The sequence below is a fragment of the Rattus rattus genome, chromosome 8 (genome assembly GCF_011064425.1).
Source record: "Rattus rattus isolate New Zealand chromosome 8, Rrattus_CSIRO_v1, whole genome shotgun sequence".
Classification (NCBI taxonomy): Eukaryota; Metazoa; Chordata; class Mammalia; order Rodentia; family Muridae; genus Rattus; species Rattus rattus.
Window position 1 is genome coordinate 32,044,009 of NC_046161.1, and position 13,261 is coordinate 32,057,269.

The 13,261-nt window shown below is 36.3% G+C and overlaps 1 protein-coding gene across 1 annotated transcript; it reads left to right on the plus strand.

The window, feature by feature from the left end:
- Window positions 1–2,415: 2,415 nt before the first annotated feature.
- Window positions 2,416–3,404, plus strand: LOC116907374 (olfactory receptor 143-like). The gene has a single exon (XM_032910327.1). The coding sequence runs from the start codon at window positions 2,416–2,418 to the stop codon at window positions 3,364–3,366; it is 951 nt and encodes a 316-aa protein (XP_032766218.1). The 3' UTR covers window positions 3,367–3,404.
- The last annotated feature ends 9,857 nt before the right edge of the window (window positions 3,405–13,261 follow it).

Consider the following 13,261-nt stretch of genomic DNA (forward strand, 5'->3'; position numbering starts at 1 on the left):
TGAAGAAAATAATGCACCTGATAATCCCCAACTTTTTGACTGTGAGCAAATATAATAACTTGCATAGCATACAAATAAGTAAACCTAGATACTTGAGTCAATGGAATAAAATGTAGACTCCAGACATTGACCTTCAATAAATTGCCTAGTGATCTTTGCCCAGTTGACACCCATACACTGCAGGGGCAATAGTCATTTTATAAAGCTGATGACATATCTTACTACTCTAGGGTAAACACCTGAGTTCAGGTCACCAGATCCTATATAACTTCAGACACAGTAGGGCCCGCATCTATAATCCAAGTATTCCTCCAAGCAAATAAGATGTGGGAACAGGAGATTAGATAGATATCCTGATATATGTAGACAAGAATCACTGACCCTTCCTCAAACTGATGGAATGTGAGGAGTCACATTCAAATGTGACCTGAACTGGTGTATCATGTCATATGCTCAGCTGTACACACACACACACACACACACACACACACACACACACACACACACACACACACACACACACGGTTTCCAAAGGTAACTGCAACTATAGAGACTGAAAAGACAATTCTCTGTTTGTCTGTTCTCTACTGCTTTGATAACATTCTTTGACTTTTTTTCTCATTAACCCATTCCCCCTAAATTTCCCACCTGTGACATGAATTCTTTCTTTAATGTGATCAAGGTCCTCTGAAACCTTAATCTTTGGAAAGAGTAATGAGATTTGTTCAGTTAAAGATAGAGCTAGTTTAAAACTGTAGATCAGTCAGTCTCAGTGTTCTTTTTTAACTTATGCTCCTTTTGTAAGAGTGTTATGGCTTTAGAATTTATATTTTGGTAATGACATGTTATACTTTAATTTTTGTGTGTAGTGTGCATTACTCTTTTTATCATCAGTCTTAAACAACTTCCTCATGTGTTCAATGATGTCTTTTTCTTCAAAGTAGTTCCCATGAGAAAATATACTTAAGCAACACATTTTCTGAGTCCAATGTCTATGATAACATATATGATAATATCTAAATAAATATCACAGTACATGTATAATGTGTGTATGGTGATGGGAAAGAGAGCATGGCATGGAATCGTAGGGGTCAAAAATTCTACTTTGTCTCTATCACATACAGCAAGAATTTGTCTTTTCCAACAGTACCAAAAATGAACAACTTAATTTATTTTAGTAAGAATAAAAACAGTATGAGAGTACTAACACATACTATTATATTTTCATGTATTCAGTAATTTCTAATATACTGCATAAATTTTCTCAAAATATAAGTCTGTTATGTTATGCATTTGAATTTCTTACTGTTTGTAAAATTGTACCCAGAAATTCTGTATAACAAAGATCCATAATTTAATCCCATATTTATGAATCTATTTTACAGTTATTCCTATTCACATATAGACAAACAATGGCAAAACTGTGTGGTCTAGTTTCATGGCCTGGGAATGAAAAGTTCTAATATCAATTAATAAAAACTGGAAAGCCTGTTCAAAAATCTTTTATCCCCCTGTTTTAAGTGTTTTGGTACAGTATTAATCCTTGGTCTACAGTTTATTAATGAAATCATATAAAAACAAGTGACAAGTAAATATGTCCCTGGACATTTCTTCTTGTACAGCTGTGTGGAACTTAATGAAGAGAAAAACAATGGGGCCGCCTCTGCTCTGGGGATCAGATACTCCTGCTGGAAAATTATAAATTGATAAAATGTTGAATCTCCAAAGAACTGATGTTAGTTCTCTGGTACAAACTCATCAGTTTAACCCTCAAGCTACTCATCCAACATGAAGACTATCTTAAAGAAGAGAATACTTTTCTGTGATTCTAATAACTTTTGTCAAAAATCTTGACCTTGAGACTTTGAAGACTCATATAAAAAAGCTATTTTCTTTTTTGTATGAGACATGAGTCTTGGAGAAATTCTCAAAGAGTAACCATGTCATTTTTCTCAAGGGAACTTCTAGCAAGTGAGATACACTTTCTGCACTGATCACAATTACCTGCTTCATTATTAACAACTTTGGCCCTCTCTGCACAGAGGAGAGGAAGATACCATGAGCTCCAATGTCAGGGATGGCTCCAGGTGATCAAAGGTGAGCACTGAGTAATCTTTATCTTGAGTTTTTGTCTTCATTCCCACTGCTAGATGAATCATAAATTCTGGAAAATGTGCATGCATTGATCTTGGCAACCTTTAATATTGGTAAATAATAAATGAAAGAAAGGATGCTTTGTTTGAGGAAAATAAGGTTTCCCAGCATCTTTCTGGACAGAAAAGGGAAGAGGAAATAGGGATTCCTCAAGACTGATGTTCCCCAACTCAGGCATAGAAACCAACAATTCCAGCTCTGCCCTTGGCGTGAAGAATGGTTTATGTGTTAATACTGACTTCTATACTTACTACACTACAGATGCCACACATGATGCACATGACTATGGAAAATGGTTCCTCTGTGTCTGAGTTTATTCTTATGGGACTGACAGACCAGCCTGAGCTCCAGCTGCCCTTATTTGCTCTGTTCTTGGTGAACTACACAGCCACTGTGATGGGAAACTTGTGCTTAATGAATCTCATTTGCCTAAACTCAAATCTTCACACTCCCATGTACTTTTTCATCTTCAATCTGTCCTTCATTGATCTCTGTTATTCAATGGTCTTTACTCCCAAAATGCTGATGAGTTTTGTTTTGGAGAAGAACACCATCTCCTTCAGAGGATGCATGACTCAGCTGTTTTTCTTCTTATTTTTTGTGAACTCTGAGAGTTATGTGCTGACAGCGATGGCCTATGATCGTTATGTGGCCATCTGTAAGCCACTGCTCTATAAAGTTGTTATGTCACCTGGGATCTGTTGTCTGTTGATATTTGGTACTTACTTGATGGGGTTTGTTAGTGCCTTGTTCCACACAGGTTTTATGATAAGGCTCAACTTTTGTGATTCTAACATCATCAACCACTACATGTGTGACATCTTCCCTCTCCTTCGGCTCTCTTGCAGTAGCACCTATGTCAATGAACTTGTGAGCTCTGCTGTGGTGGGTACAGCTATCATTTTATGCTGCCTCATTATCTTAATCTCTTATGCTATGATCCTTTACAATATCATTCATATGTCATCAGGTAAGGGTTGGTCCAAAGCCTTGGGAACTTGTGGGTCCCACATCATAACTGTTAGTCTCTTTTATGGATCTGGGCTGCTTGCTTATGTCAAGCCATCCTCTGCTGAGACTGTGGGCCAGGGAAAATTTTTCTCGGTATTTTACACCTTTTTGGTGCCCATGTTGAATCCTCTTATTTATAGCCTCAGAAACAAGGATGTCAAACTTGCTGTGAAAAAAACCTGGAAGAGACTCACATATTAATTTACCCATTGATATCTTCCCTAGCCTCATCAAATCCAGTTTGATGTCTTTCTCCTATTGTCTTATATTTACATTGTATACATTCTATTATTTTCCTTGCTTTTGTCCTTCAGTAGCATTGATAGCATTTACACTATACCAACATATCCTCCTTTTTCTCCATGCACAATGTCTCTATGTATAAATGAGGATATGAGACATCCTTAAATTCGATGTGTTTAGGATGATGCCATGTCTACTGCCTCTATAAGATTAAGAGACTTTGCTTTTTCATTTTATGTTACATTTAAATAAAAATTCTTAATACTTTTCCATGAAAAAATAGTTGTGCATTTATTTTAAAATTATATATCTGTGTGTGAGCATCCTTGAGTTTATGTGTACTATGTGAATGCAGGAGCCTGATGGGGAGAGATGAGGTTGTTATATTACCTAGTAGTGGAGTTACAGGGATCTGTAAGACACCATGCTGGGGCTGGTAATGGAACTGAGATATTTTGTAAGAGCCATAAAAGAACTTAACTGTTGAATCCTCTTCATGTCACTGGTTGCAATTTTCTCTCAGGTAATGAAATGCCTGGTATTCTGTGCTTTATTTCTAATTTGTTTCTTTCTTTTTTTTTTCTATACAACTTCAGTATTTTTCCTTATTTGCAGGGCTTATTACCTGCACATTCATTCAAGAATATGAAAAGACAATTTGATTGTGTTCTTATTCTAGAATTTTAACTTCAAAAAGATAGCGGAAATCTGTAAGTTACTATAATCGGCTTTGATTTTACTCAGCTAATTATTTGCCTTGTATTATGTTTTGTTATTATCTGTGTTGAGTAGGAGAAACTCTCTGCAGTGTTCACTGAAGAACTCCCAGAAGCATTGCTGTTGCATGTCTAACTTCCCTTGGTAAAGCTCCATGCTCATCTTGTGGTCAGCTTTATTTTACAGTCTGTTTTCCCCCAGAAACCATATACTGATAATATGTTCTTAGGCAGTGTCTTATGAAGATAACAGGTTTTGTGAGTGTCTTGGGTATTAGAAGCACCTGAATTATCTCTAGGAGGGAATATTTCAATTTAAAAAAAAAGAGTTACAAAGTAGTGCATATATAGTGCTTAGAATACAGTGAATTATTCAGGTATAATTTTTATGGAACAATATTTGAAAAATTCCAAGATATATGGCCTAGAATTGTAGAAATAGAAAATTGATGCCTTTGAAAAGTTAAACCAATCTGCTAAAATTAGTGGAACATAGAGAGTTAAACATTTCTGTTCACTATAATAGTGATCAGATTCTTGAAGATTTTTAAGGAAGCCTGAGTGCCTAGAGACTTTTCAATGTTTTTTTCTTTTACTATTCATTACTTTGATTAAGCAGAGAAAGAATATGACCCACGGGCACAATATAAATAAATAAATAAAGTGTACACATGCTCCATTGCAGTCATCAGCAGAACCAGATGCAGAATATTCAGCAAACAGCCTGGCTCAGTTTAGGAGAGTAAATAGGCTTATGAAATAGAGTATGTTTACCCATGTAGCCCAATCCATCCTCTAATGGCACTGAGAGTTCTAAGTTCTTCATTTGATGGTCTTGAAAGGCCTCAAGCTCATCTCTCCATGGTGTTTACTCTTGCCCTTCCATGAAATAATGTTAAGAAAGAGTTTTCTAACAAAAGCCTCTGTCACACTTTCAGATATTGAGGCCATGCCTGTCCTGGGTGACTTGGATCCATTGTAAATTCATCATGGTTGTACTGGTATTGTTGTCTAGAAAGCAGTCTGGTGAAGCCAAAAGTAAGGAGGTATGATATGTTAGCACACTATGGCCCTATTAGGAGCAAGGACAGGGTATATGTCATTGTCTCTTGCATTATGACAACCTAGCAGGGACATACATCTTATAGCAGCTATGGCAGTTATAGGCAGGGGCAATGGTCACTCTGGTAGCTTGCGTTTCTGGGCAGTCTTTCATTTCCTGTACCCAAGGAGCAAACTTTTCCATCCTCCTAACCCTTTTGTGACTTTTCCAGGACAGGCAAGCATTTCTGTGGTATCACCTCTCCAAGCAGAAGCCTTGGTCTATTTCTTTTTAGGATGGATATAGATACTTCTGTTCAATATTAGATGACATTTTTGGTGGCCTCTTCAATAGTTGCAGTTCAACACTGTAAAAACTTTCTGATTATTAGGTTTTTGCCTTTGATAGTTTGACATATCTGAAGTTGAAAAGTGCAATTGATTTTATGCAGTTCAAAGTTTGGTATGTAAATGAAAAAAGATATTGTATATATTTAAATTCAATTGAATGTAAACATTTTAAAAGGTTATAATCAATATTTAAAAGAACATATTATTCCTGGATTCCCATGTAAGGGTGATTACACAGAGCTGAGAGTATCAAGATACTTTCCTCCATCATCTTAGCTTCTAAATTATCTCTGTCTCTCTGTAATATTCCCTGGGCCTTAGGAAAAGGAGTGATGCAGAAGTCTCATTTATAGCTGAGACATATTCATTAATATTTTTCTAGGACTTTGAAATATGAGTTTTTGCATTAATTATGAAATAAAAAACACTTCTTTGTCTCAGACTAAGAGCAGTACTACTCTATGGGTATAAAGATGAAAAATTGGAAGGCAACTTGACCACCACATATTCATTTAGGGAAACAATGGTATATTGTCATCCTTCAGGATTATGTTATCTTTCACAGTATACATTTGAAAAAGGCTATAGTGTTGGATGTATAGTATTTCATATGAAACAGAAATAAAGTCAAATCACAAAATGATTGGTTATCCCCCCAATATTATTGTCACCATTGCATCACCGGGCAATCGTATACAGCCTGGCAGGTCATTATTGTAGCATGCATAGTTTGTGGTTGAGTTAGACTTTTGCTAAAACTAACTAGGAAGAAAGAAGTTTGTAGCTTAGATGCACCTTTCCCTCTCTGTGTCATGTATCTAAAATGTGCAATGTCTTTATAAATAGGCTCTTATCATTTTGGTTCTTATAAATAACCAAGAGTAACAATGATAATAGCTTTTTGGATACATCTTTTTGGATCTTCTTGGATTTCTCTAGCCGTAAACTCATGGAAGGCATTTTGTGCTTGACCCTCAGGTTATTATTTAAATGCCCATGACTTCTGGATACAGCATGCTAGCTCCTTTTGCTTTGGTATGTTAACTTGAAATATAGTTATATTTGAGCATATTAATTTTTCCTTCTCATGTATTAAAATTTGTTATTTACACACAATTTAATCAGGCTTTGAATTGCATTCATGTAATTTGAAATAAGCTTTGCCTTGTTTATAATTTGAAATTACCTATCAGTAAATTGAGGACATGGTGCAGAGACAAAATGATCTTTGGGAGCCTTCCCATAATAGGTACATTAACAACACAACTTTTGCACACAATGCTTAAGGAACATCAAAAAAGGCAAAGTTAATAATTTTTAAGGGGAGGCTCTCTGAACTTCTACTTTTCAGAGATAACATCATCATTGTGTGTAGTGCCAGTCAAGTCCCTCAAACCCAATGAGGAAGGTCTAAGTGAATGGATCTGGCAGTTTTGGATGCCTGGTAATCAGGGTTGCCATCAACTGTGGCCAAGTGGATACTTTTACTATCAATGAAACATTCATTGACCTCAACTTACATGGTCTATATGTGCTAGTATGACTTTACACATGGAAAGTTTCAGGGTAGACTTAAGGCTGAGAATGGAAATGTGTCATCACCAGAAGGCCATCATCATCTTCTATGAGTAAGATCCCACCAACATCAAATGGGATGTTGCTAGTTCCATGTTTGTTGCAGAGTTGAAAGTTGTCTTCACCACCACAGAGAAGGATACAGTCCAATTGAAAGGTTGGGCCAAAAGGTTTATCATATCTGCCCCTTCTGGAGATGCTCCTGTTTCAGTGATTGTTGTGAACCATGATAAGAATGAAAACTCACTTAGGCTTTTCAGCAATGGTTCTTGTACCACCAGCTGCTAGTATCCCTGGGGAAGGTTATCCATGATATGTTGGCATTGTGGAATGATTCATACCATCATCCATGCCATTACTGATACACAGAAGATTGTGGATGGCCTTTCTGGAAAACTGTGGCATTATGACTGTAGGGCTGCCCAGAACATCATTCCTAAGGTTCTGCCAAAGGTATTGGCATGGTCATCCCAGAGATGAATGGAAAGCTCAGTGACATAGCCTTCTGGTGTTCCTATCCTCAATGCATCCCTCATGGATCTGACACGCAATGTGGAAAAAACTTCCAAGCATGATGACATCAAGAAGTTGGTAAACCAGGCTTCAGAGGGCCCACGAAGGACATGCTGAGCTACCCTGTGGATCAGGTTATCTCCCACAAGTTCAATAGTGAAATGCATTTTTTGTTGTTATCTTTAAAAGCACCAGTTTGAAAGGTTTAATTTATAGTTTTAGCTTTAACGTGCAAACCATACCATACTATAAGTATTCATTAGTATCTCCATTTTACAACTGTATATAATAAATAAAAATAACACCAGCTTAAGAATGGGAAGAGGCTTGAGGAAAGACAGAGACAAAGAAAGGGATGCAATTCTATTTCGTTTCTTTTTCTTTATTTTTACATAATATATCAACTGACTTATTTATTTATTTTCTCCTTTTATTGAAATAGATTTTTTTCTCCTATGAAATATCCTAATTATAGTTTCTCTTCCAGCCATTCCTCCAGTACCTCCAAACCTCTGTCACCATTTCGATCTACTTTCTTTCTCATCAGGAAATACAGGCTTCTAGAAGATAACAGCAAAACATAAAACAAAAATATGATTAAAAAAAAAAACCTATCACATCAAACTTGGACAAGGAAAACCAACAAAAGGAAAAGAGTCCTAAGAGAAGTCATCCAATCAGAGACGCACTCATTCACACACTCAGGAGTGCTTTCAAAACACTAAAGCTATAATGCATGTGCAAAGGACATGGTACAGACTTGTTCAAACCATAAGCATAATTACTTTTTCAATCTCTGTGAATTCCTATTAGCTTTGCTTGGGTAATTTCGAAGACCATGTTATCTTGCTGTTCTTCACACCCTCTAGCTCTTACACTCTTTCAGCCTCCTCTTCTGCTGGGTTCTCTAGGCTTTGGGGAGGAGGGACTTGATGGAGACATCCCATTTAGAGTGTGTTCCAAGGTCTCTCTGTCTTTCTCTCTGTCTCTCTCTGTCTCTGTCTCTGTCTCTCTGTCTCTGTCTCTCTCTGTCTCTCTTTCTCTCTGTCTCTCTCTGTCTCTGTCTCTCTGTCTCTCTGTCTCTCTGTCTCTCTCTCTCTCTCTCTCTCTCTCTCTCTCTCTCTGTCTCTGTATAGTGTCTGACTGTGGGTATTTGCATTTCATCCCATCTGCTGCAGGAGGAAGCTTTTTTGATGATGGGTAAAAAAGACATCTATATATGAGTATAGCAGAATAGCATTAGAAGGAATCGTTTTTTATTTTGTTTTAATACCAGTAGTATTTGCTTTTACATAGGTCTCTGAGATACTGAGACTCTGGTTCTTGGTTACTCAAACTCACCTGTTGGGTATATATTTTGTTTCATGAATTAGGCCTTAAATCAAGTCAGAAATTGGTTGATTACTACCACGAACATTATGGCAGTATTGCCTTAGCATATTTTATAGTCAGTATAATATTGTAGATCAAATATTTTTATGGTTTTTTTTTGGTGTATACACTTCCCTTACAGAAGCCTTCAGAATACTTTCCTGTATTAATGTCACTAAAACACAGGGGTGAAGGTTCTGTGTACCTGATAGCTTGATATCAACACATTCTGTGACTTGCGTGAATATTGTCTTCAGCAATTTGGTCTTGTAAGTTTGTATAGAGTAACATATTGCTCTCGGCAACAGACATGGTTGTTTGTGGGTTTCCACAGGACCACTTCGGCCAACAACCTAATTGAATGTAATCCAGTTCTAGTATTGAAAGCTTTCCTTGGTGACAAAAGATGGATAGTTGAATCTCGCCCATTATTTGGAGTCTTCACTAGGATCAACTTCATATGCTCTAGGAAGTTTCCACTACACTAGATTTCTATTTAACCACTCAAATGCCCCTCAATTATATATGCTTCTTATATTTCTTACACCTATCAACCTGATCCTTTCATTCCATTCTCCCCAACCCCAGTCCACCCATAAAAATCTATTCTATGAGTCCCTCCAGGAAGTTCTCTCTTTCCCTCTAGGGTCATCTCCTATAGATAACCTCTCTTGTCTACAGATTTTAATTGGCTATTATTTATTTAATGACAATATCCACATAAAGATAATGCATACCATATTTATCTTTTTGGTTCTTGGTTATTTTTATAATTCTAACCATTCCCCTGCTAATTTTACAATGTAATTTTGACAGCTGAATATGCTCCATTGTGTAAATGTACATTTTCTTTATTCATTCTTCTGTTGAAGGACTTCTAGGTTGTTTCCAATTTCTGTGAATAGAGCAGTGATCAACATTCCAAAAGGACACTTTGGATATCTACGCAGGAGTCGTATAATCAGGTTTTGAGGTAGATTGGCTCCCAGTAATCTGAGGAACCAGCATAGTGATTTCCATAGCACTTGTACAACTTTGCACTGTCACAAGCCATGTTGGAGTGTTCTCTTTACTCCACAACTTTGTCAACATGAGTGGTCACTTGTGTTATTGATCTTAGTCTTTAGGGCAGGTAAAATCATATACTAATTTGATTTGAAAATTCTTGATGGCTAAGAATGCTGAATATTTTTAAGTCTATCTATCTATCTATCTATCTATCTATCTATCTATCTATCTATCTATCATTAACTTTACATCACAATCACTGCCCCTACTCCTGATCTCCCCTCCCACAGTCCCTACATTCATCCCCCTCCCCTTTTCCTTGGAGGGAGTGGAGGCTCTCCCTGGCTATACACCTACCCTAGTACCTTAAGTCTTTGCAGGGCTAGGCAGATCTACACCCACTGCTACCAGACAAGGCAGCCCAGCTAAAGAAACCTATTTCAAGACAGGCAACAGCTTTGGGGTATTCTGAAATTTTTTGGCTAAAATCACTCATCACTGAGTATATAGCATGTATGTCCTTTTGAGTCTGGGTTACCTCATCAGAAAGATATTTTCTAGTTCCATCCATTTGCCTGAAATATTCATGATGCCCTTGCTTTTAATAGCTGAGTAGTATTCCATTGTGGAAATATATCACATTTTCTGTATTCATTCTTCTGCTGAGGGACATTTGGGTTGTTTTCATCTGGCCATTATAAATAAGGCTGTTATGAGCATAGTGGAGCATGTGTCCTTGTGATTTGCTGGAGCATCTTTTGGGTTATGGCCAGGAGTGATATAGCTGAGTTTTCAAGAACAAGTATTTCCAATTTTCTGAGGAACTACCAGATTGAGTTCTCAAGTGATTATACCAGTTTGCAATCCCACTAGCAATGCAAGAGTGTTGTTTTTTCTCCATATATCCTCATCCGTTTTTAAGTGTTTCTTTAACCTATTCATGTTCTGGGTCACTCAGGATGATTAAAGAAAGAGTGTCATTCCACAATGAAATATGGCCTTTCAGGTAGCAGGGAAATCAAACTTCAATGAACTGGGCTACAAAGAGCAGTCCAGAAGCATATTTATTGTTTGTTACACGAAGTTATTTTTGGGTAAAACACTTTCCTCACATCAAAGCTCCTAATCTAATCTATATGTCTTATGAAAGAAAATATCACATCTGTGTCACTTTAGTCCATCATGTGCCCTGTTTGCCATGCACAATAATATAAAACATTTCAAGTGTGCAAGGACCATCTTTTGACCACGTCATGCAAAAGCTGTGTAAACCTTCTTCATGGAAACAACTCTATAGATAACATAAAACACTCACTATTCTCTACAATGATTCTTCAATGTCAAAGTACTTGTACAGAGTGGCTATTCATTCTGATATTTACCCTAGACACAATAAAAAACAACTATTTCTTTTAATAGTTCCCTTAGATACAATAATTCTACTAGAATTCCACTGTAGTTTGCCCATATGAATTATCTCCAATTTTTAAGTAGGTACTTAGTACTATGAACTTTTTGTTCAGAACTGTTTTCATTGTGCCCCGTAAGGTTGCATATGTTATATATTACTTTTCATTCAACTGTAGAAAGTGTTTAATTATTTATTTCTGCAATGACCTCTTTTTCATTCTGTAGAGAGTTGTTTAGTTTCCATGAGCTTGTAAGCTTTCTATTGTTTCTCTAAGTGTTAATAATCCATGAAAGTCTGATAGAAGGCAGGAAATAATTTCAGTTTTCCTGGATCCTCTGAAACTTGCTTTGTGTCTGAGTCTGAGCTAATTTTGGAGAAAGTCCCATGAGGTACAGAGATGTAAAATATTGGTAAAATATTCTGTACATATGTTAGGTCCATTCGGTTTAAAATGTCTGTTATTTCTAGCATTTTTTGTTTAATTTTTGCCCAGATGACCTATCATTGATGAGAGTGGGGTACTAAAGTCACCACCTATTAGTATGTGATTTAAACTGTAGTGGTGTTTATTTTTAAAACTTGTCTGTCCTTGTGTTAGTGACATAGATCTTAAGAGTTAGAATGTCAGGTTGGTTGTTTTTCCTTTTGGGGAGTATATTGTGTCATTCTCTAACTGTTTAGATTATATTTGGCTTGAAGTCTATTGTGTTGGAAATTAAAATGGCTTCATTTGCTTATTAGGTCTATTAGAATACTCTTTTCCAACCCTTTAGCCAGAGGGAATATCGCTCCTTGATGTTGAGGTGTGTTTTTCATATGCAGCAAAACATTGAATTCTGTGTTTGCATCTACCTTGTTAGTTTGTGTTTTTTTACTGGGGAAATTGAGACCATTGATGTTGAGAGATATCAATAAGCATTTGCTTATTCTTGTTATTTTGTTGTCATGGTAGTTGTTATTGTTGATGTTGTTATTGGTGGAGGCAGTGCTGTGTGTGTGTGTGCCGGGTGTATGTGTGTGTGTGTGTGTGTGTGTGTGTGTGTGTAGTGTGTTGTGTGTGTGTGTGAATGTGCACTACAGTTCTTTGATTATCTGATATTATTTCCTGTGCTTTTGTTGTTGTCGTTAATCCTCTTTTGTTGGAGATTTCCTTTTTGTACCTTTTATAGGGCTAGATTTGTACTTAGATATTGCTTAAATTTGATTTTGTCATGGATATTTTATTTTTTTCATCTATGGTGATTGAAAACTTCATTGACTATAGTGGTCTTGGCTGGTATCTGTGGTGTGTTAGAGACTACAGCCATCTATCTGCCCAGGCCTTTCTAGCTTTTATAGTCTGAATTGAAAAGTCAGGGGTAATTTTAATATGTAAGCTTTTATACTATTTCTTGATATTTTTCTCTTGCAGCTTTTGATATTATTTCTTTATTCTATATGTTTAGTATTTTCATTATTATCTTCCAAGAGGACTTTCTTTTTTGGCACAGGCTATGGTGTTGTGTATGCTTATTGTACTTTTGCAGATATCTGCTTCAGGTTAAGAAAGTTTTCTTTTATTATTTTTAATATTTTCTATGCCTTGACTTGGGTTCCTTCTTCTTCATTTCCTATTATTATTAGGTTTTGTCTTCTCATAATGTCCCACATTTTCTGGATATTTTGTGTCTGGTGTTTTTTGTTGTTTGTTTGGGTTTTTTGTTTGTTTGTTTGTTTTGTTGTTTTGTTTAGATTTAACATTTTCTTTGATAGATGTTTCCATTTTTTCCTATCATGTCTTTAATGCCTGAGATTCTTTCTTTAATCTCTTGTATCCTATTGATGAAGCTTGAATTCTGAAGATTTTCATTTCCAGAATTACCTTAGA

Coding starts and splice junctions, on each gene's coding strand:
- LOC116907374 (XM_032910327.1), top strand. CDS start 2,416: ATGCCACACATGATGCACATGACTATGGAAAATGGTTCCTCTGTGTCT.